A 24,428-nucleotide genomic window follows, 5' to 3' on the forward strand; every position below is an offset into this window, starting at 1 on the left:
AGAGTGGATATTACATTTATTTAATTTTTTTTTTTTGGGGGGGGGGGGGGGTGGGGGTATCAAAGGATAATAATGATTATGCTAATTGATTTCAACCATTTATCTTACAGTGTGTATGTAATTTGTGATCATGATCTAAACTTACAAGTGATGGATCCAAGGGGAGTGGGTATTATATTTTTTTAATGTGTGGTAGATTAAAGGATATACATCATTATGTCTAATTGATTTCAACCATTCAACTTATTTGTCATGTGTGATAATGATCTAAACTTACAAGTGGTGGATCCAAGGGGAGTGGATATTACTTTTTATTTAAGTTTGTGGTGGATCAAGGGATATTAGTGATTATGACTTATTGATTTCATACATTAAGCTTATTATGTTATGTGTGATCATGATCTAAACATAAGTGATGGATCCAAGGGGAGTGTATATATTTTTTTTAAGTTTGTGGTGGATCAACAGATATTAGTAATTATGGCTAATTGATTTCAATAGAAATAAATATTTTCAAATGAATTAAATATAAAAAAAAATATTTCAATAGGACTAAATATTTTCACATCAGTTAAAAAAATAAAAAATTGAAAAGTTAACGACAATGCCAATGAGGATGCTTCAAAATGACCTAGTTAATGTACTAATCTGTGATCTAACGAAGCATTCTGTGAAGTACACATATCCTTATATTAAGGTATTTTTGATCCTATGGGATAAAAATTCCCATATTTCACTTTATAGAGCTAATATGAGATTTTTAATCCCATTTCTTCAATAATGGGTTAAAAAAATCCCATGACGGGATAAAAAAATCCCATGGGAGGAAAAATCCCTCACAGTTTTTTTTCTCCCGTGGGATTTTGGTGGGATTTTAGGTGGGATGAAAAATACCCCCATTCTCCCATGGGATTTTTAGTTTTGAGAGAAGTTTGTAAGAAAACTACAACATTGTGGAAGTTGAAATTGACATGATGAGATGAGAATAAAAAATCCCACCAAACTTCAGGAAAATTTTTAAATTATGTCTTTTCAAAGGGGTACCTAAAAGTCCGGACTTTGTCGTGTTCGGACTTAAATGTCGCACTGTTAATATAATCTATACAAGCGCAAACAGTTCATAACACTACAAATTCACCGGATTTGAGGCCGTATTCACCGGAGGGTCAGTGCGCGTGCAGCGGCATTGTGACGTCACAATCAAAACCTCAAGCAACGTTGTAAACAATGGTTGCAACGGCCGCAGCGAGTCACGTATCTGAGCAGGAAAAATTTTATACAAACCTATTTCAGGATTATTTTTAAACATTTGGACGTCTAACCAGGAGAAACTTGGAAAGGAAAACAGGGAGGTGACAAACTGTAATCTTGGCATTTTTTTTTCACCGACGGAAGTTTGTAAATGAAAGTACGTGGTGTCGTCATTCAGTCTTCAATGTGTTATTTATTCAAATTCGGACTATATAATAAAACAATTATGGACTCTTTTGGTGTTGAATATGGTTTAATTGTTATTCACCAGAAAAAATACTCATATTGACCTCGGCTTCGCCTCGGTCAATATGAATATTTTTCTGGTGAATAACAAACCATATTCAACACCAAAAGAGTCCATAATTGTATAATATTCCTAAAAACCATACCCGATTGAAATAAAACCGATCCCGATCGAAAATAATTCAAAATTTATAAAGTTGTCAAACTAAAGGCAACTGCCACCTATAAGACATGGATAAAATTAAATAAAGTAAATTTTGATCAACAAAAGAGCCAAATTTAACAATACAATTATAGTATTTTCATCTTCATATAATTCCGATCGGGATCGGTTTAATTTGGGAAAAATCATAGATAATAGGTGAATTTGAATCCTTTTATTTTTCTCAATATACCTGTTTCCACCAATTTTATGAAATGACTCAAAAGTTTGTACTTTGTATTCATATTAACATGAGGACAAAATTCTGTCATAGTAATGTATTGGATTTTATAACGTATCTTAACGTGGAGTCTTATTAATTAGGAAATAAAAGATAAGAGTCTATCCTATAAATAATATTGATAGACACACCATGCTTTTAAGTATTTGTTACATATAAAACAAAATAAAAACGTAGTATTTTTTTTTACACTCATGTTGACCTTTGTGCACTAAAAAAATTAGACATTCACCAAAAATAGGACTAGAGGACCACTAAAAAAGGTTTTGATGTTGCCATGTATGAACACTTGCTTTTATAAGTCTACATGCAAAAAATAATAAAAATCCATGACATGCGATGTGCCACCTATTGCCTGATTTTTCGGTGGACAGCCTCTTAAGGCATAATAGCAAAAAACTCTTCTTGCATTCAACAGATCAATGGAGGGATTAAGGCGAAAATTTTAAAATGAGGAAAGGAATTCATGCATATCGCATTTGTAAAACGAGATAACTCGTACGTATTATAGAGAGATAACTCCTGTCAGCGGTACTAGATAGCACATTTAAATACGACCTAAAACATTTTCACCACCTTTCACAATAAATCATGCGGAATACATGTACACTTACATACAATAGAAAAATAAGCAAATGAAAATCCTGTTAAAGATAAAGGAGAATAATTCTAATTTGGATTAATATTTATACAAATTTAATTTTACAACATTTAAAACGAAATCGAGGGAAATAAGCAGACTGATACTTTAACTGACATTTAGATTTGCAAAATACAAAAAAAGGATCCAATTTAAAATAAAAGATTACCATTGGCATTGAAACAAGGAGGGTTAGCGGAGGGGGAGGGGGTTGAGCCCCATTCTTTTTTTTTTCAAACGATAAAATCATATAGATAATAAACATTGGGACGTATGTATACACCCCCCCCCCCCACACACACACACAGACACATATACATTTTCAACACACATGTTGCAGTTTAGTTAAAGTTGAAGAATGGTAAGTCGTAGTGTTTGAAAGATAAAAAATGGTCATGAAAGAACTTCAATCTCTAAAAACCCAATCCTCTCCTTTTTTTAAGTAGAAAAAATGACACCCTTCACTTTTAAATTTATGTTTACACAAAGTTACAGGTAGATTTAGGTAATATTTATTCAGAATACTGAACAGATTGGGCAACAGGCAAACTGCCTATAAATCATTTTTCAATACAAGGTCACGGGTAACAAATATAATGAAGCGAGCTAATATAAATTAAGAGGTCCGAATTCACAGAAATAACTAAAGAATTAACTTCATTTTTGCTAGGAAATCAAACTTTCTTACTTGGTTTACTATAAGTTTTGTTGTCAATGATGTAAATGTCCCAGTGTGGATGTAGACCTATAAAGGATATCACGATGTCAGGTCTCTCGTATCTCCAGAGCCACGTCACGTGATCTACTCTGTCCTGTGATCTTCCTCTGTAATGTACAGCCTCCCCTTCTCTTCTTAGTTCCGTTAGAAACTCTTTTCCTTTACCTTTACTATTAATTTTATTTAATGGGATCTTTACTGTAGATAAAAATATACCGTTTATAATAAACATTTACACTGTAGTACCATTATGTATATATATATGTGTATAGGTAGAGATACATTCAAATTATAGATTTATTAAACACGATCAGTTACTTCTATTATAATATATATTAATCTAGTAGCATTAAATTTAAATCGATGAAGCTACTACACAGCAACTACAAAAAAAGAAAGTGATTTATTATAAATGTATGAATGTTTCTACTGATAACTTTTTAACTCTTTAAAATGTAATCCAATTATTTAAAGAAAATTATGGAAGAAAATTATAACAATTTACAATTAATTTACTCTGACTTACACATCATGTATATCTCAGAATATATATACGTGTCCTCCATGGTGACGTGAGTCAGTATATTCATTTCTAGACGGAGTATCAGTAAGTAATCACAGTCATCACTAATGATACACTTCTCTCCAGGTTTTCTCTTGTATCTCTGTGATCTCAGGTACACACTGACTGTGTCATAACTACTGTAATAGAATGGTATATTACTTTTTTTTGATGCTATCCTATACATTGTCTCATCCTTTGTGTCCTTCGTTATCTTGTCCCGATCTTCCCAAAGGTAATCACGTGACTTCAGTCTGTCCAGAGTCTGCTGTGCTTCCTCACGTGTTACAGGATTATATTTATCGTACACTCTCTGTCGTATCTCATTAAGCAAGTCCAGCCACTCTGTTTCAGTGAAGTCAGGAGGACCGGAGTCAGAACACAGAAAACAGAATAACACCAACACCTCGTCATCAGTCAGGGTGGAGAATTTATCTAAAAATATAACGAGTAACTACTAATACATGCAGCATTTCACACATAAGTATCAGATAAATATTATATTATAGCCTACTTGGTAATGGTGCATTGTAGTTATTGTTCTCAATTCATAGTATTCCCTGTGTGTTTTACTTATGAAGGTATTTTTTAAACAAATACATGTACATTTATTGCAACATAATTATAATAGCTTTGTTAGTAATGTACAGACTAGTTTAAATAAAGGTGATCTCTTTGTAAAAAATATAGTTTATATGTCTTTAGTTCTTATCCAACAAACGGTTATAAACAGTGTACAAATATGTACATTTTATGCGGCATAATACCATACAGACAAAATACGAGAAAGCAGATAAATAACTGAGAAATTCCCTCGCAGAATTAGCCCCCTCCCTCTTTCTCTCTCTCTCTCTCTCTCTAAATTCCGGAGATATGGTTTTGTTAAATTATATTAATAAACTACTTTTATTTATACTTTCCCAAAAATTGAAAAGCAATAACATATGAATCAGTTAAATCCAATGTAAATCTTTCCTATAGGGCTTTCATGTATACCTACATTTGTAAGCTACATTCACAGGTACTTGTGGGCAGGACACCGCAACCCCCTAAATATTCCACCCCGGGGCTTGTTGAACATTTTTGTTCACAAATTATATTAATTACACTTACTCATCATATGTTCCATAGAAAAAAATCGTTAAAACCCTAAAATAATCCACAAAACAAATACCCACTATACATTATAAGACAGATCTCTCTTATACTGTATTGTGGGCATTTTTTTTTCTTTTTTTTTTGTGGAGCGATAATTTTTAGGTTTTAATGATTTTTTTCTATTGTACTCATGATGATTAAGTGTTATAAATATAATTTGTGAAAAAGATGTCCAACAAGCCCCGGGTGGAATATTAAGGGGGGGGGGGTTCTGTCCACAAATTCCCCACACCTGGAAAATGAAGGGGCTATAGATTTCCACTGAGTCCGTCCGTCTGTCCCTTTGTATGTCTCTCTGTCAGTCAGTCAGTCTGACCTTTTTGGCAATCTTTACTTTTTGTCTTAACATTTGTAGATAGTCCGATGTTTTGGTATCTCAATGAAAAATCTAAAACGTGCGTCTACGTGTATACCACTTGCATTGTACGGTATGTATTGTTTCATGCAACGGTTTATTCATTTTGTGAACGGTTTTTGTGCTCGGTATACAAATTAAATATGCGGTGCATATACGCAGTAGTACGATTGGCAAGTTAACAAAGTCGTTTCTTTCTTTTTTGTCCCCCGTTTTCGCGAAAGCGAGGGGACATTAAGTCTCATTCGTCTGACCGCCGGTCTGCCTGTCTGTCTAGCTCTCCGACCGTCACAAAAACGTTAACCTAGTCTATAACTTTTGATTTAGTGGAGCTATGACTTTTATATTTTACATGTAAATTCCTTGTGATAAGACCACCAAATTTGACCTATTGACCTTGACATTGGAGTTTGACCCACTTTTACACAAAAATTCCAAACTTTTAATGAAGCCATAATTTTTGAATGGTAAATACGAGGACTATCATATTTCACATATTTAATTTTTGTGACAGCTCCTTTCGTTTTGTGAATTTTATGGCCCCAGGGTCAGGGAGGTTAGGGCGGGGCTTTTTTTTATCATACAGTGAAAATCCATTAAATCTTTGAAAATCTTCTTCTCTACTTCTGGGTATTTAATAAACTATGTAAGTACATCTATTAGTCATGATGAGCAAGAGTGTCTCTTCCAGAATTGTGAATTTTATGGCCCCAGGGTCAGGAGTTCTGGTGTTAGGGCGGGGCTCTATTTACCTTATAGTGAAAATGCATTAATTCTTTGCAAATCTTTTCCTCTGCTCCTGGGTATTAAATAAACTAAGCAAACTAAGTACATTGTACATAGTTCCGATAAGCAAGAGTGCCTCTTCCAAAATTGTTAATTTTATGCTTCCAGGGTCAGGGGTTCTGGTGTTAGGACGGGACTCTCTTGTTTATATAGTGAAAATACTTTAAATCAATTCTTTGATTTTAGCTTTGTTCCTGTGTCTTATGCCAATGATCCAAGTTTATGTATTTATAATGAAGAATAATGCATCGAGTAAAATGGTTATTTTTATGCCCCCCCCCCCACCTCCACCCCCTGGGTTGGGAGGTGTGGGGGGGTTACATAGTCTGAAAATACATTAATGCCCTGAAACATGCTCTTTGGTATTAATCAACCATTTAACGATAAATTTTGCAAAATTTTGAAATATATATGGCCCCAAGGTCAGTGGTTCCTTTGGGATGAGGTGCATAACTGGTTATATATAAAGTGTAAGTGCATTTTCTCTTTGTTACTCTGATCTACCTCTGAGTATTAAGTAAATAGAGTAAGCATGCTGAGTCTATAAATATGATAAGCAATAGTGCAATGCCTCTTTCACAATTGTGAATTGCGAATTTCATGGCATCTGGTTTAAAACACAAAGCACATTTAATTGTTTTAAAGTTGTTACACAATGCCCAGCTGCTTTAATTTGTAACAGTTTTTGCATTTTTTCCTAAATGTTTGCAGATATTGACCTAAATTTTGCTATATTTATGTATCTTGATTTTTTACAGATGAAGTAAAAAACTGTTTTAGTCCGATTTAATGATTAATATAGGGGAATACGGTCATTTTATTATTATTTTTTTTTAAATGGGAACTCGATTAAACCTTTCAGTAGGGCACTAGTTCATACTCTCGGAGTGCTTTAAATTACATTTTTTTAAAATGAAAGCGGTTTGATTTTCATTAACCAAAAAAAACTTAAATACATTTTATCGATGATAAATTATAACTTTTCCGAAGAACATTAAGTAAATAAGAGGCTCATGATCCACATCGCTCACCTGAGCAATGTGGCTAATGGACGGGAATACACTCTAAAAAAAGTTTTACTTAGTAATTTATATTTACTTAAATTTGTGTATGTAAGTAATAACATATTACTTGGTTTTTACTTACAGTTTACCACTAATTACTAGCTATTACTAAAATATTTTCAAATTGCTATATTTAATTGTTTTACTTAAAACAATAAATTATTTACTGCATCAAGGAGGATTCAGAGCAGCTGCAGAACAAATTACTTAAATCTGGTAGTCTAATCACTATATATATACTATAATAAAAAAAAGAATAAAGATACTTGTATAGTATCAGAATTTTATTATGATTCCTATATATAACTAATATTATTTTGCCCCCGTAAACGAAGTTTCGGGGGTAAATAGTTTTTGTCGTGTCCATCTGTCTGTCTCTCTGTCTGTCTGTTTCTCTGTCCGCAAAAACTTAAACCTTGCCTATAACTTTTGATTTAGCGGAGCTATGACTTGCATATTTCATATGTCCATTCCTTTTGACAAGACCTTTCTTTGAGTATCGCCAAATTTGACCTTGACCTTGGAGTTTGACCCACTTCTACAAATCCAAACTTTTTCTTTAGCCATATCTTTTTAACAGTAAATACCAGGACATTGATACTTCACATATATACTCTTTGTTGAAAGACCTTTCATTGGATACCAACAACCATGACCATTTGATCTTGACCTTGGAGATTTCAATCCTTGTGAAAAAAGTTTAACCTTGGCCATTACTTTTGAACGGTAAGGGATAGGGCTTTCATACTTACATAATTATATGTAATTCCTGTGAGAAGACCATTCATTAGATACCAAGAACTTTGACCCTTTGACATTGACCTTGGAGTTTGACCCACTTTTAAGAAGAAAACCTTGACTTTAACTTTACAAAGGTTGGGGTTAGTGCATTCACACTTTACATATTTCATCCGTGTGACAAGACCTTTCTTTAGGTACCATCAAATCTGACCCTTTGTCCTTGACCTTTGACTTTGATCTACATTTCAAAGTTGGTAAACTTGACCATAACTTCTGAAGGGTAGGGGCTAGTGCTTTCATATTTCAGATATGTATTTTTTTGTGGCAGGACCTTTCATTAGATACCAATAACCTTGACCTTTGAGATATCAAGAAATACCAATATAATGAATTTGCATGTAAGAAAAGTTAAACCTTTGCTATGTTGCCATATGGGGGCATTAGTGTTTCACAAACACATTTCGTTTAAATTGTATTCAATTGATTTACTTAAAACAATAATTTATTTACTGAATCAAGGAGAATTCAGAGCAGTTTCAATACAAATAATTACTTAAAAATGGTAGATAAATTACTATCAGGATTGAATTCTTAAATTGTCATATTCAATTGTCTGTGAGGAGGAGTTATCTTTCTTCTAAATATTCCTTCATGTAAAAAAAAAAGTTATACTAATTAAAATGTGTTATTAAGTACTTGAAACTTTAAACCATTTTTAAAATGGTCCTTAAAAATATACAAATTATTCAATTTAGAAGGCTTTCGATGTTGGAATTAAATGTTTTATTGCTGAATATAATAAAACAATTACAAAAAAATAATGTCGATTTTAGTAAATATGATAAGTATTTCATTTACTTAGTATTCTCCTAAGCAATACCATTCTGGATTTTGATTAATTTCAAAATTACATTTACTTAGTAAATTACTAAGTAAAGAAATTCTGAAATAAAATAATTCATAAAACCTAGTAAATAGAAAGCATATTATCTCTAAATTAAGTAATAATGATTTACTAAAAATGAGTAGTTCATTTACAAAGTAATATAATTCCTATTAAGTATTGATACTTAGTAAATCATTTTATAAGTAAATTAATTCATCATCATTACTAATTATGTTTACAATTACTAACAATGATAGTCATTTACTTGCTATTCTGACTAAATGGATTACTAATAATTACTAGTTTTTCTTAATCTAATATCTCATTTTTAAAGCAACAAGTAAAACTTTTTTTAGAGTGTATGAATTGAAGAAACTTGAATACTTGAATATTTGACTAACTATGGCTTTTTACCCTTTAAATCGGAGACCCCATTCCCCGACCGTTATGATGGGAACAAGATGAAATCTAAATTACCTGAGGATGCTTCAAGGTAAAAAGGATTAATCAGGGCTTTGCTGTGTCCGTGATTTTTTTAAATAGTATTTTCCTGAATATTAAAATGTAAAACTTTGTCCGTCCTTCGTGGTCAGCCCTAGCCCCCAGAGTTACGATTTGAACCATCTTGAATCTACACTTCCTGAAGATCAATTCATTAAAGTATGACATATCATGGCTTTGCTGTTCTTGGGAAGAAATTTAAAAAAGTTTTTTCTTTATATCTCTATGTAAAACTTTAAAAGTCCTCGTGGTCCCAAGCTACTTGTAACCACGGGGATCATGATTTGAACAAACTTCAATCTACACTACGTGTGGGTGCTCTCATATAAATATGATCAATCATGACTTTGCTGTTCTATAGAAGATTTTTTTAAAAAAAATTCCGATATACATGCATCACTATGTTAATCTTTGATAAACCATTGTGGCCGCACCCTATACTTTTATGTTAAACTTTGATCGTCAATTCTGGCCCCGCCCAACAACCGGGTGCATGTTATGAACAAACTTGAATCTACACTGCCTGGGGATGCTCCCATATAAATATAACCAGCCGTGGTTTTGCTGTTCTTGAGAAGAAGATTTTTAACGATTTTTCCTATAGACACTGACTGCCCAGAATTCTGACAACCCGTTAGTCCGACGGTTCGATAGTCCGACAGCCCAGTAGCCCGACGGCCCGATAATTTGTAGTCACATATAACTAATTCCTACAACAGAAAACGAGAAGAATTACATGTACCCCTTTTCTGTGCATGGTTGGTATTGAAAGCTAAGTATAAAGCATTATTGCCCCCATGAAATAGGTTTTGCTTTGTTTTTTAATGCTCAAAAAATCAAAATATCGGGGATATGTTGCTTTTTAATATTTTTTGTCAAACCTGCACAAATAGCTTTCTATATATATGTATCAATAATTTCACTTCTGACTGGTCTGCCGGTCCAACAAACGAATTGTTACACCGCAACGTCACTGCTACTTCACAAGTAATTAATCATCATTTAATATTGGCGACACGGAACAGGGAAGAGTATGTGTTATGAAAAATAATTTTTGTGATATATTAAAAATATTAAATTTGTTCTTTCTCAGCTATTGTTTTATATTTACTGATCAAGCCATAATTTTGCATATAAAGTAATTGATATACCTTTAGAAATTTCTTCCTATGCAAATCCATACGGAAAAAGTCTTACATTTCTAATGTTTTGCTAACCAGGCATAAAAAATCGATGCAGTATTTCTGAATGAAATGTTGGACCGGTCGATGAGATGTTGGACCGCTTACGTCACAGGTTGGGCGGAGCTTAACCTCATTTTCATTCGTTGGTGTTCTAAAGTGACGAACCTGACGTTACAAAACTTGTACGGAAGACAACTTACAAAATACATGTATGTGCAAAAAAAATTAAATAAAAGGTACAACAAAACATTTTTTGACTGAATTCTCGGGCAAAATGCGTTTTGTCGACCCTCAAACCAAACTGTCTACCTTTGGCCTGACGACCTCTGCCAGACCGTTTGGTTCTTTGGTCCGACAAAACGCATGCTGCCCTCGAACTAAGTCAATAAATGTATATGATTCCTCAGATAATTTGATTTTTTGGTCCCTTTTTTAAAATACACTGTAATGCTACGTATAGATAGTTTTCGATCACGTGACTTCCGCCCTCTCAAAATAGAGTTGGCAGCCATATTGGAGGTGGAGTTTGTTTACGCATCATGAGTGAAAAAGGCGTTAACAAACCATGTCAAAGGGGTACATCAAGGGAAAAGTTAGTCGATCGTTCCTTAACGTACCGAGAGAGTTTAGACAGCGTTTCAAAACAGAGATATGATGACAAACTCGCTTTAATTCAGAAAGAAGACCCGTATCAGATAGAGAAAACGAAATGGTCGAAAGACGTGGAAAAATGGGCTTCTGTGACATACCCCGACATTGTAAACTTTCTTCTGTACACAACAAGTGCTTATACACTCGATGAACTGAAATCATATAAAGGGTTAGAAGCATATAACCAGTTCGTGAGCGGATGGGTAAGGGATGTTGCAGTGTGTGAAATTAATGGCCTGTGCGTGCACACTTCTCGGGTAAGACATTATAAGATGCATCTATTGTTACGATTTGTTTTAAAAGGCACGATCTATAGGACAAAAAACAAAAACAAAACTTTGCATCGTTTGATCATGTTGAGATCAAAGATTTCCGTAGCTGATAGTGTAAATTCGGATGGAAATTTAGCCTAATGGTTGTTTCAGGTTATTTTCTATCCAAGTCTTCATGTCTAAGAAATCTTCAATATCCCAACTAAATAATGAAAAAAAAATTAACTGTATTGCACAGTTCTGTACTTGTTTATTTGAGTAATTTAATCAGTTGGTGTAAATTAATTCATAATTGAATTATTTCTTTCAGGTAATGCACTCACAGCGCCTAAGTGAAGCCCCCCTTAACCCTTGGATCATCGTACAGCCGGAGGGGAAAATTCTTGCAGCACACTGCAACTGCATGGCAGGTTTAGGAGAGGCCTGCACCCACATAGGCGCAATGCTTTTCTCAATTGAAGCATCGGTGAAAGTTCGGGATTCCAGGACAGTGACAGAAACTAAATCTTACTGGCTACCTGCTTCGTTGAAAGGCGTCTCCTATGCCAGAATTGAAGACATAGACTTTACATCAGCTAAAGCTAAGAAAAAAGCCCTGGACTCACAGTTTTCAGAAACGCCATATGAAAAGAGAGGAGGAATGCAATATAAAGCTATAGATGCTCCATCAGATGATGAACTAAGGACATTTCTCAACAAACTCAACCAAACTGGAGCACAGTCAGCAATATTAAGTGTCAAAAATTCATTCCAAGAAGCTTTTATACCCAAAGCACTGGACCAAAAATTCCCAATTGTATTAAATGACTTGCTAAATACAGATCTCCTTCAGGCACCGTTCAGGGAAATTATGGAAGTCTGTGAAAAAGTGCAAGTGACTGTGACGAAAGAAGAAGCGGACAGTGTTGAGAAAGCTACCAAACAACAAGCTACCACAAAGCTATGGAACAGATTTCGAAGTGGTCGCATAACAGCATCCCGCATGTATGCAGCTTGCCACAGCAATCCTGCATCCCCATCTGAAAGCTTAATAAGGGCCATATGCAACCCAGAAATTTCAAAGTTTCAGACAGCGGCAACTACATGGGGCTGTGCACATGAGAAACAAGCCCGTGAAGTCTACTGTGATTCAATGCAGGATGTCCATGACAACTTTACAGTAGAAGATGCCGGATTTTGCATTAACCCAAGCTATCCTTTGATTGGAGCCTCCCCAGATGGATTTGTCTCTTGTGATTGCTGTGGCCAGGGAGTAGCTGAAATCAAATGTCCATATTGTGTGCGGTCAACGTCCCTGAGTCTCTACACTGGAGGAAAATATTGCTTGGAGGATACACCAGATGGACGTCGACTTAAAAGAAACCATCAATACTACTATCAGATACAAACACAGATTTTTGTATGTGAAAAGGAGTATGCAGACTTTGTTGTATGGACAGAAAAAGATATTCACATGGAAAGAGTTGAACCAGATAGTGAACTGTGGGAGGAAATGAAGACCAAGGCAAATGACTTTCACTCATTGGCAGTTATGCCTGAACTTGTTGGGAGGTTTTTTTCAAGGAAGTTTACTCCAGCATCCTTGGTTGAACTGCAGGAATCGGACACACTTTTCTGTTTCTGTAGGAAAGGAGAAACTGACACAATGGTGGCCTGTGACAACCGCAATTGTCAATTTCAGTGGTTCCATCTATCATGTCTGAGGCTAACAGAATCAAACCTACCTAAGGGGAAGTGGTACTGTCCCGATTGCAGCCAAATGCCAGAATTTAAGCCAAAGAGACGATGCAGTAAGAAGTGACTGGTGTATTTTATTTCAGATTGTGAAGTGTTTTTGTTGACTTGATTATCTCGGTATCTGAATGCAATTTCTCATTCTTTAATTCATAATCATATATGTATAATTTATAATTGACGATGATATTACCAGGATGAATATGTATAGTATGTTCAAATATTCCTTGAATGCGTGTTTAAATGTTCATTCCCTGTGCACTGTCCATATGAATATTCTTGTTTTATACTCTTCTCTTTGTTCTAACTACTTGAATTTAAGCATTAACATTGAAAAGCTAATTACATTGTTTGTCTTGTTTTGTTTGCATTTTGAATACAACTTCAACCAAATTTAGTTCTTATTTCTTCCATTCCATATATTTCCTGTTTGCAAGGGATAAAGTGCTGAAGAAGCAAATGGATTACTTGACATTAAACTGAGAACACACTGAAGTTAAAATTTGATTTTGATACTTGTTTGTATTGTATTGTACCAATGTGAAAACACTTTATATTCTTTCCTAAATAATCATTTACAATTAATATGTGTTCTATTAAATTTTAACTCGAGTCTGTTCTCATTTTATGGTCTTGAGAAAAAAAAGTTTTGTTGAGTTCCCTAACTGACTTTGATTTATTGATGATTTCATCAAAATCCAATTCATCTCAGGCTTCCATCAAATCTACCTCAAATAAGAAAAATTGAAGGCAATTTTAATATATTTATTTCATATAAATAAATGAACTACAACAAGTAAAAATAACAATATAATTCAATTAATAATCAGAAAAAAATAAACTATGAACTTATCAAACAATTGGCAAAATGAGCATCATATATTTTTTTCAACCTATTGGCACAGCATATAAATAATTAGTCTATGACTGATCTATTATATCATTAACAGGTATAAAACAAAATTAAAATTTCAAAAATAAACTATGAACTTTTTCAACAATTGGCACAGTTATATATATTATGACTGACTTTTATAACAAGGTTTAGAGCATCATTTTTTAAAAAAAATCTATTGGCACTTTTACACATTCTTTGACTGTACTGTAACAACAAACATTTCTTCAATCAAATGGTATAACTGACTTGCATATATTCGTCAAAGCACAACAAACATTTACAATTTTGTCTATTGTTGGTGTAGAACCATTTATAGAAATCAAATAGTCCAAAGGCACGGTATCCTGTAATATTTTATACTTGTTTCGAACAAGTCCAATTACACGTTCCACATGAATCCTCACATTGGCTAACTTTCGCGTGCGCTCCACATCTAAGGCTGATAATTGGGTTCTCCCTTTTGTAAATGCAGGAATTTTTAACTCGCAGCTTACTTGTGCAAGAGTTTCTGCTATGTCAAAACCCCTGTCTGCTAAAACAATGTCCCCATACTCAAGTTTGTCTAGCAATTCACAGTCTCTAGTAATATGTTTGTCAGTTGACCGGCCACCGTACCCTTTACTGATGAAGGATATGACTCCCTGTGGTGATATCCCAATTAAAAACTTGACGGTATTATGGTGCTTATATGATGACCAGGTTTGTGCACGGGCTTCTAAATTGGAAGGCCTTTCAATGAAAAGTTCAAAGCAGTCAATAATTATGGCCACTTTAAGTCCAAAATGCTTTCTGAACCCCATGGGCATTGTTAATCTTCGTTCATCCTGGGTTGGCCAGTAAATCAAGGGATGAAGTTTGCAATGTAAGACATGCAATGTAGAAAGAAAGATCCTAGATATACTTCCTGATGATAACCGGAACTTCTCAGCCAAATAACTCACTGGCAAATTGAGTTTTAAACGCATTAAAACCATCAATAGTTTCTGGAACTTTGACAGAAAACTCTGCTTTCCCTGGGGGATTGCAGACTCAATAAATGAAAACAAAGTCATCAAAACGGAAAATGCTGGAAGTCCTGTAAATAGCTTAACTTTCTCATCATCGTCCTTAAATGTGTCTTCTGATATGGTAACACTGGCTAGTTTCTCCCTCAGCTGGATATTTTCAACTGTCAAACGGTTAAGTTCAGAGTTCATAGCACCTATAACATCACTAGTTAAGTCTGTTTGGGTGCATTTCCCGATGTCGGTCTCGGATTCTGTCACATCTGAATCAGAAGCACTGGTAGAACTGGTTGAATCTACATCGACACAAGCCTCTTCACAGAGTTCAGATTCCCGGGCGTCGAACAAAGATATCAAGGACTTAGCAGCTTCCACACACTTAATGCGCCCTTTCCTCTCTTTTAGTCTCTTTCCTCTTGTTAATGTGGGCGTAGCCAGTACTTTCTGGTGTCCAAGGTTTAAAGATGGCCCCCAATCAAGGTCTGCCTCTCTATAGAGTGGTGCTGGCTTTCCTACAATTGTTTAAAGTTATTAGGAACAGACTGTCCACAGTTTGAACAATAATTGTTTAAACTGGTACTGAAATAACGTTTCATCCAGTTTTAATATCAAATAAAGAACTTTAAGATAACACACAGTCAGGGGTCTCTGTAATCTTTTATGCATACAAATTTTAGCAAGGCATAAAACAAGGGCCCCCATATAAGAGGCCAACTTTTTTTGTCTTTTACCACTATCAACTTCTTTCAGTTCCAAATTTTTTGCTAATAATACTACAATACCCTTATTTCAGAATACAATGATATATTAAACAATGGGGTGGGGGGGGGGGCATTCAATGAACACTTTCAATAATAAATGTTTTGTCTGAAAAAAGTGGGAGGGGTCAGGTCCCCTCCTGTTGTTACATGCCTGTGTATTGTCTAATATTTCATTTTTAAAAAATGTCATTCAAATAACGAGTAAATGACACGTTGTACTAACTAGTAATCTACGAAAGCACAATTTTATAGAATTTTTTTAATGAGGGCATGTCTAATCCGAGATTTCCGATTCTGAGCCTAGCGTTGTTATTTATCAAAACTACAAAAAAGAATTCATACATTATTATTAGACAAAACAGTTTACCTGATTCAAAATGGTCGGAACAGACTGGTACATAGGGGTAAGACGATGGTGTCAAATCTGCCCTGCTAATACGTGAAAGCCATAATCTCCTCCGTCTCTCGGACATTTCCTGTGTTTTCTCACCTTGGTTTGTAATTATGGCGGGTAAACGATAAAACGATACTTTATCCCTCCCCCAAGTGTTCGTACAGCCAATAACAGCACAGTAGTTAACCATTGTTTACATAAGTTTACGCTTCGGCGCTTTTCCCCAGTTTCACCTCCAAGATGGCCGCCGCTATTAAAACCGGAAGATGCCTGACGTCACATGAAAACTATCTATATCCCTGGGTGTATGGCAGAAAATATTTCTACAGACAGATTGCCTCTTTTATATCTTTGAATTGATTTTAATTGTTTGATTACAGAAAAGTCCTACCTAAGCTGTTTTAAATAAGTAGAAAAATCTTTTTAATTTGATAACTTTTATATATAAAACATTCAATTATAATTATTATGGAAATTAGAAAGCAAATTAAAGTATTGGTTTCCTTCAATTGCATAATTTCTTACAGTTTTCTGTTGATACCCCCCCCCCCTCCCCAGAGACAGTAATGTTCAAAATGCTATTTTTTGACAGGTTATATTTTACAAATAGATGGAAAACAAACAACACACACACGCACCCTTTTGGGCTTAATCTTTCGACCCAGGGAAATGAAAAGTTAATTTTTGTTTTAACCCTTACACTAAGTGTTAAACTTTTACTTTGGTCGATTTTGGCCGTTTTTCGTAATTTCCTTGAAATATTTCCTGATAGGAATAATTTTAACTGTATTAAAAATATTGGTGATGGTCAAAATGTCTGACTACTGGGCCGTCGGACAATAGGACCGTCGAACTACTGGACTGTCTGACTATCGGGCCATCGGACTACTGGGCTTTCGAACAATTGGACTGTCGAAGTACTGGGCTGGCGGACTATCATAGCTTCGGACTACAGGGCTGTCGGACTATCGGACCGTTGGACTACTGGGTTGTCGTACTATTGGACCGTCGGAATACTAGGCCTGTTCTATGTATTTCTATGTAAAACTTTGATGAACCCTTGTGGCCCCGCCTTAACCCTTGGGGTCAATGATTTGAACTAGCTTGAATGTACCCTACTTAAGGATTATTCCCCTGCTTAAGTTTCTTCTTTCCTTGCTCAGTGGTTCTTGAGAAGCAGACTTTTAAAATATACCTCCAAATGTTCACTGTTATTAATTATCACCACATGAATTGGGCGTGGCCCTTCAATATAAAAAAAAAAAAACTTGACTCCCCTTTACCCAAGGATGCTTTGTGGCAAGTTTGATTAAAATTACCTGAGTGGTTCTGGAGAAGATTGATTGATTGATTGATTGATTGTATATTGTTTAACGTCCCTCTCGAGAATTTTTCACTCATATGGAGACGCCACCATTTGCCTGTTAAGAGCTGAAATTTTGTCGGCACTGAGGGCCATTGAGCAGGGAGAAAAGCTTTTTTATCGTGCCAAAATACAAATTAAAATAATTTGAATATCAGACCTGTGGTGGAAAGATTTGAAATATTAAAAATAGAATGATAATTGAAAACAATTTTTTCCACCTCTATATTTTTTTAATTGATTTTTTTAACTAAAAAGGGGACTCGAACCTGCAAAACGTAAGGATTGACACCACCACTGCGCCATACTTATAGTAATAAATGCGACCTTCTAAATAAACTGAGGGAAGATTTTTCAATTTCATTGAATTTTCTGGAGAAGTTGAAAATCCAAAGAAAAATACATCACCACTTGAATTCGGGCGTTGCCCTTCATTGAAAAAAGAAACTTGAATCTCCTTTACAGGATGTGGCAAGTTTGATTAAAATTTAAGTGGAGAAGAAGTTGAAAATGAAAAAAAAAATCACTTCAGAAAAGCTCACTTAAGCTTTCAGCTCAAGTGAGATAAAAAGCATGTAAAACTTCAAAATCGTAAGTTATTGATTTTTTAATATTACATTTACCTACCGGAACGATCTGTCTTCCAACGGCTGTAATCACCAACCACTAAAGCAAAAAAAAAAAAGTATTAATTAAAACAGACATCAGTTCAAAATTTTAGCTTTATGATGAATTTTAACTACTAGTCTATTTACATATTATTAGAACATTTATGTATCTATATTTTATGATTTGATAATCGCATTATCCAACAAGTTGACACAGATATAATATAATATAATATAATATAATCCTTTAAGGAAGTACTTGCAAGATGATCGACATTTTGATTGTCTCTCACGGATGCAGCGTAGTCTATTCTATTTCATTGCCAGCTATAAAAAAAAAACAGACACGTATATTTTAATTACGGATATAGCGAAGCAATATTAAAAGCCCCAGTAAGAAATATCTATAATTAAATAATTATTTTGTTAATATTACTTTGTTGTAGTCATTCCAATGTAATTAAATAAACAAGTAATTAAAAAAGGAAATAAATTACATATAACCCTTTAAGGAAGTACTTTATATGTACAGTTAAACTCCTTTAGTACGAACACGGATATTGCGAATTCACGGATGTAGCGAAGTTATCATAGATCTCCAGCTATAAAAAAATCACAGATTCCTTACACGAATATGACGAATTATGGATATACCGAAACAATTTTAAAAGCCCCAGTGACTTCCTTATAGCTGAGTTTCAATATATTTATATTAAGTACGAAAACTAGGACTTCATGTTTCTTACAATATTTTCTGCAAATATCTATAATTAATATATTTATTTTGTTAATATTACGTTGTTTAGTCATTGAACATTTATCGGTGTAAAAAGTTGCACCGATACTTAACAGTCATGAAAGGAATTTTCCCTTTCTTTTCATAGATTTAGCTATAGAATACATGTATTTTAGGAAGTACACGTTATCCTTTTTGCTCGGCCAGACGCATATATTTGCTTGTTTATAGAGCATTACAAGCTCGGTAAATATTTTTTAAATAAAAAAAAAATCTATGTTCATCGCTCATCGCTTCGTACATATTCCACCTGAAAAACTGAATATTACTTTAAGAATATTTCATTGGAAGTTTTCATCATTCGTTCAATATTATCATGAGCTGTATAAATGTCAGCTGTATAAGAATGGACGACCAGAGAGCTACAGTACCACCCATTAAATAAAGTGTATATTTATTGGTCATAAAGAGTCGTGCTGTTTTATGCCCCTGTGTCGAAAGATCTCGGGGATATATTGTTTTTATTTTTTTCTTTCTGTCTGTCTCTCTATCTGTCTGTTGTCAACATTGACCTAGCCCATAACTATTCAGGAGGCGTGGCTATGGTTTTCAAAGAGCTCGGTTTTGCATAAAACGGCCCTGTTTATTTACCAATATATTGACCAATACATTAAGTTCCATATCTAACACGAAAAAACGTAGATACTCTGTACGTTAAATTCCCCTTTTAAACTCCTTAAACTTCAGGTCTCGAAAGAAAGTCTCTAAGGAATTGCAATATTCTTGAAGTTAAATGAAAACAGGTTTATTTGAGTATTATCAGAGACGAAACCTAATACGAGCACACCCTCTGATTAAAAAAAAAAAGCATATGTATTCTAATCCTCAGAAAAAAAATCTATCATTAACTATATGTAGTAGCTTAATATTGATGAGAGGTTGCGCTCTATATTAAATATTAGAAAACATCTTTTAATTACAATTTTATTGTTTTTGTAGGTTTTTTTTTTGCAGAAAATGAAGAAATTAACGCATTTCGAGACGTCATATTGAATTGACTAGCTAGAAAATTATGTCATTTTTCATAGACATGTAATCACTAAAGGTCAAATTGATATTTATTACATTGTTAACTAAATGGAAGCAGTTTTAGTTTTTTTTTCAAAAATTCACAGGGTGAAAAAAATCTATAAGTGAACCTTCTTCTTTTACAGATGTATGCATGCACAAAGTCCATTGAGCCGAATGATTTGCCACCTAATATTACCAAGATTAAAGTTTTTTAAAAGTAGCTCAATCTTAACCGTCAAGAACAAAAAGCATAGTGTTTATTTAAAAAAAAAAAAAACTTTTGCCACAAATAACAGATATGTTTAAATTTGAAATACCTACCACTTCTCATTCAATAAATATGACCAATTTAAAGTAGTGTTTAAAAAGTAGGTGAAACTTCAAGATCAAAGTCATGAGGTCAAAAATTATAGTGTATATTATATTAAAAGATTTTTGTCACAAATAATAGATATGTTTAATATATGAAAGCCCTGTTTCCTCTGATTAAAAAGTGTCTGCTGTGTGATTACATCAACGATTTTGTAGTTAATATTTTCCTTGAATCCATGGATCAATTTAATTTTGCACATACTATATGTTTCTTTCTCTCCGCAGTTTACAAAACATTGCCATTTCAATAATGACAAATAAGCTCTTTTTTAAAATTCATATTATCAATGGTAAAAAATTAGACATTCTGATAATTTATATGTAAATCTCACAAGAGAAGCGCTAAGCAGGGCATACACTAGCTGCAGAAAGTACAACGGTAATGACAATGTCGCCATGCCAGTGATAGGTTCTCAAGAGGGACGTTTAACAAGATACAATATCATTTTGTAATTAAGAGCAACAAGATTTAATTAACAATACAAGTAACAGCTTTTTAAAAAGCTTGCCTGACTCAATCAATCAATATCTGCACGAGGAGTGATAAACCTTTTGAGCAAAGCTTGTTTTTGAGAACCTTGCGTAAATGAAATCATGATTTTATCTAACTTTTAGAAGAATCATCTTTACACTGCATAGTAAAGAGTTGTTTTCTGCAAGTGGAGTGATCTGCCCTTGGATCTAAATTGTTTTCGAACTTCTTTGTAACACGTATTATAAAGTCTGTTACCAAATTATTCATTGTCAATATTTTAAAACATGGATATAATTGAATACACATTTTATTGGAGAGCATTCTCTCCAATGAAGTAAGCAGTAGTTATATCTGTCAATTAACTCTTTTCTTAAAAGGGGGTAGTCCCACTATTATATTGAGAATGAAATAAGTAAATGCACTGTTTAGACCCGTGTGGAAAGAAAAATCAAAGATTTTTCACTTGTTTCTTATTTATTGTGTGCATCAGAACAGAGACATATAATTGTTCATGCATCTGGAGACCATGACTTTGTTAAAATGCGTTGTTTATAATTATTGCACTAGTCCATTTATGAAATAAACCAACCACAGGATCGGAAAACAAATTAAAAAATCATTTCTATTTTAGTGTTGTATGTCCATTTATATATTATACAATATGCTGTTTAAAAGAATGAGGTAAAACATTCAATTGTAGACAGAATTTCTGAAACATTAGAAAAAGGTTAAAAGGATAAACTCTAATACCATGCAAGTTAGCACACTCATTTATACAATATAACAATCCAAGGAAAAGCGCGAAAGAAGCAGTGACATTTGGCGCGAAAAGAGCGATTCACCCGTTTTGTAGAATATAAATGGACTGATCCAGTAGTACACAAATGCAGAACAAGGGTTCTGTGACAATGAATCACATGGAATAATCGTTCCATGCAAAAAAAATTAAAGGAAGTAAACACTACATTATTTTGCGGCAGTAATATAATTTTTTTCTGCAACTGTTTCTTTTAAAATTTAAGTAAAGAATTCCAATGTTAATCAGCTTGCACAACATCTAGATCTCTAGGTATGATCTATTGGTTTCGGATCTTGCAAAGAGCAATCCTTATACAGCCTGACGCCTTGACGCCAGGCAATGAAAAAAAGGTAAAAGAAATAAAATGTATTGAAACACTGAATATTTTGAAAAAAAGTTAAGATTGATATCACTCAAGAAATGGGGATGTGATCCATTTTTGGAGAAAAAAAAATCAGGGTTAATAGAATCCTTTGGGGGCGGGGGATTTGAATGCATGAGTAAAAAAACAATTGTACGTAATTTGTCAACTTCCCTTATACCTAACAAAACATACCGTACATGTACACAATTTTGTGCATTCAGAATTTTGCGAACCACTTGTTATGGAGTTGTTGGCGTAATTATAAATTAGCGCTCGACATTTCCCTCCAGTGTATTATATTTGTGAATAATTTTTAATCGTGGTATTTATGAATTACCGCATAGTTGTCTGTACTAAAGTCGCTAAAATATAAAAAATATAAAACCCGCTTTTAAAAGTACACACACAATACACCACGTGAACTCTTATTAACAATTTGCCTACCTGAGTACATGTAAACCTTGCAGGTGCATGTAAATGAATTAAATCTTAAAATATCCTTGGAAACAATATGTGTTTGTAATGAAAAAAAAAACATTATACAGGTGTTGAGAGGTCAATGAAATATTTGAAATGTCATAAAAATATAAAAAGCTTTAAAGAATTATATGGCCCTTAAGAATGAATTTAGTACTGTAGATTCCTAATTATTTTCCGCGTAATTACACGAGAAGTGTCACTCGCGAAGAAATATTACTTGCTTTTATTTTTATGGTGCGGAAATCTATGTTAATTACGTTAATCAACCGTACATTCGCGAATTATAATTCTCGCGATTGAAGACCCAGTTCGCGATAAAAAGTACTCGCGAAAAATAAGGAATCTACAGTATACTTACATGTAACTCAAACGTCAACATTCATCAAAGTTTTTAATTTTTATTTTCTCCTTAGTGTAAGAGCTAGCGTTTTTATTTCTAACAGACTGACTTAAGATACACACAATGATATGGCAAAAAAGAAGTACAAAGTAAAACTTACTAAAACGGTTTTATCGAAACTACACAAATTTTCAATTAACTTAACAATGAATTGGGTTGGTCCTTTGACAATAATAATAATGATCGTATTTATGCCTTTCTAGCATAAATGCTACTCAAAGCGCTTTACAATGCATTATTACCCCAGCAGACTTTAACAATCCAGAATCTTTCTCAGTGCAAGCTGCCGTTATCAGCGCTAGAGCACTAACATTCTGACAATATCTTTCGCTGTCTATAGCCAGGTACTCGTTTTACACTTGAGTGGAGTGAGGAAATTCGTGTAAAGTGCCTTTCCCAAGGACACAACGTCGGCTTGTCGCGGCCAGGACAACTCGCAACCTTTCGGTTTAACGGCACCACACTGGACTACCGATGCCACAATGCCAAATAAAGTATTTGAAGGCAGTGAATAGAGTGCTAAGGGTTTCTTTAATTCATGATCACAAGCTGTAACGGACACACTAACGCAGAACCCTCGATCTCTCTAACTCACACACATATTACCCCCCACCCACCCCGCACACACACACACATTCTCACAAACCTACGGAAATCGAGCAGCGATGCTATATGATCAAATTATACATCCAGTGCGTGTGGCATTTAAAAAAGGGATAATTGATTACCCGTCACTTTATCCTAGGGATTTCTTTCAAATCCCTGAAGATGTTTCACATATTCAATTGGCCCCAATTCCAATCTAGAGAGTCAGATGTACAGGGTGATCCAAAATATCTGATACCATTTCAAGTGATAGTAATTCTTTAAAATTTTATGAAACTCTTCATTTAAATATTTCAAATTTTAACAAACGTTATAACATTTTATACAACACATGCCACAGATTTTATACACAATTTTAAAAATGATAATGCAGTCCAAAAATTATGCTGCTATTTACAGCACATGCTCTACGTGACGTCCATTTTGTTCAATCATGAGTTCAAGCCTTTTCTTAAAGTTATTGATCAAATTTCTGGTGTAATTTTCCAAATTTCTTGGGTTATTTCTGATTTAAAATCCTCCAGGGTGTTTGGCTTTGGAGTATACACCCTGTCTTTTGAAAATCCCCAGAGAAAAAAATTCTGTGGACTTAAATCAGAAGAATGTGGTAGCCAAACACAGTTCGTTCTGAATGAAATCAGTTGGTTACCGAAAGTTTTTCTGTAACCATACAAGAACTTGTTCTGATTTGTGTGGGTTTCCATCTTGTTGGAAATATATCATAGGCACTGTACAAGGAAAAAGTTTCAGTAATGCCGTAAAGTTCTGTATACACTTCCATAACTGGGCATGTTTCCTAGATTTTTCATAACACTTCTCACTGACTTTTGTGGCGTTTCCGTTATCAGTTCTTCAACAACTGCAACCAATTCAACAGTTCTGATTGTCAGGGGCCTTCAAATGTT

At 34.0% G+C, this 24,428-nt stretch overlaps 2 protein-coding genes across 2 annotated transcripts in view; one reads left to right on the forward strand and one right to left on the reverse strand.

Moving 5' to 3' along the window:
* LOC134252560 (uncharacterized) overlaps positions 1–24,227 on the reverse strand; it is a 73,135-nt gene extending 48,908 nt beyond the window's left edge. Inside the window, exons 1-5 of the mRNA XM_062735066.1 lie at positions 24,173–24,227; positions 18,240–18,278; positions 3,825–4,295; positions 3,672–3,681; positions 3,269–3,468 (exon numbers count right to left, since the gene is read on the reverse strand). Of these exons, the coding sequence (XP_062591050.1) occupies positions 3,269–3,468; positions 3,672–3,681; positions 3,825–4,295; positions 18,240–18,278; positions 24,173–24,227 (775 nt within the window). The remainder of the gene's footprint in view (positions 1–3,268; positions 3,469–3,671; positions 3,682–3,824; positions 4,296–18,239; positions 18,279–24,172) is intronic.
* On the forward strand, positions 11,003–13,308 carry LOC134252559 (uncharacterized). The gene is made up of 2 exons (XM_062735065.1): positions 11,003–11,443; positions 11,769–13,308. Exons 1-2 carry the CDS (start codon positions 11,075–11,077, stop codon positions 13,257–13,259), a joined length of 1,860 nt encoding a protein of 619 aa, XP_062591049.1. The 5' UTR covers positions 11,003–11,074; the 3' UTR covers positions 13,260–13,308.
* Positions 24,228–24,428: the final 201 nt, after the last annotated feature.

The sequence above is a fragment of the Saccostrea cucullata genome, unplaced genomic scaffold (genome assembly GCF_032062105.1).
Source record: "Saccostrea cucullata isolate Sc308-1 unplaced genomic scaffold, CSIRO_AGI_Scuc_v1 ctg2200, whole genome shotgun sequence".
NCBI classification, from domain to species: Eukaryota; Metazoa; Mollusca; class Bivalvia; order Ostreida; family Ostreidae; genus Saccostrea; species Saccostrea cuccullata.

Excerpts from the sequence above, each read along its gene's own strand:
- LOC134252559 (XM_062735065.1), top strand. The coding sequence starts at position 11,075 with ATGAGTGAAAAAGGCGTTAACAAACCATGTCAAAGGGGTACATCAAGG. Across the intron at positions 11,444-11,768 it reads TGTGCGTGCACACTTCTCGG|GTAATGCACTCACAGCGCCT; the intron begins GTAAGACATTAT and ends TATTTCTTTCAG.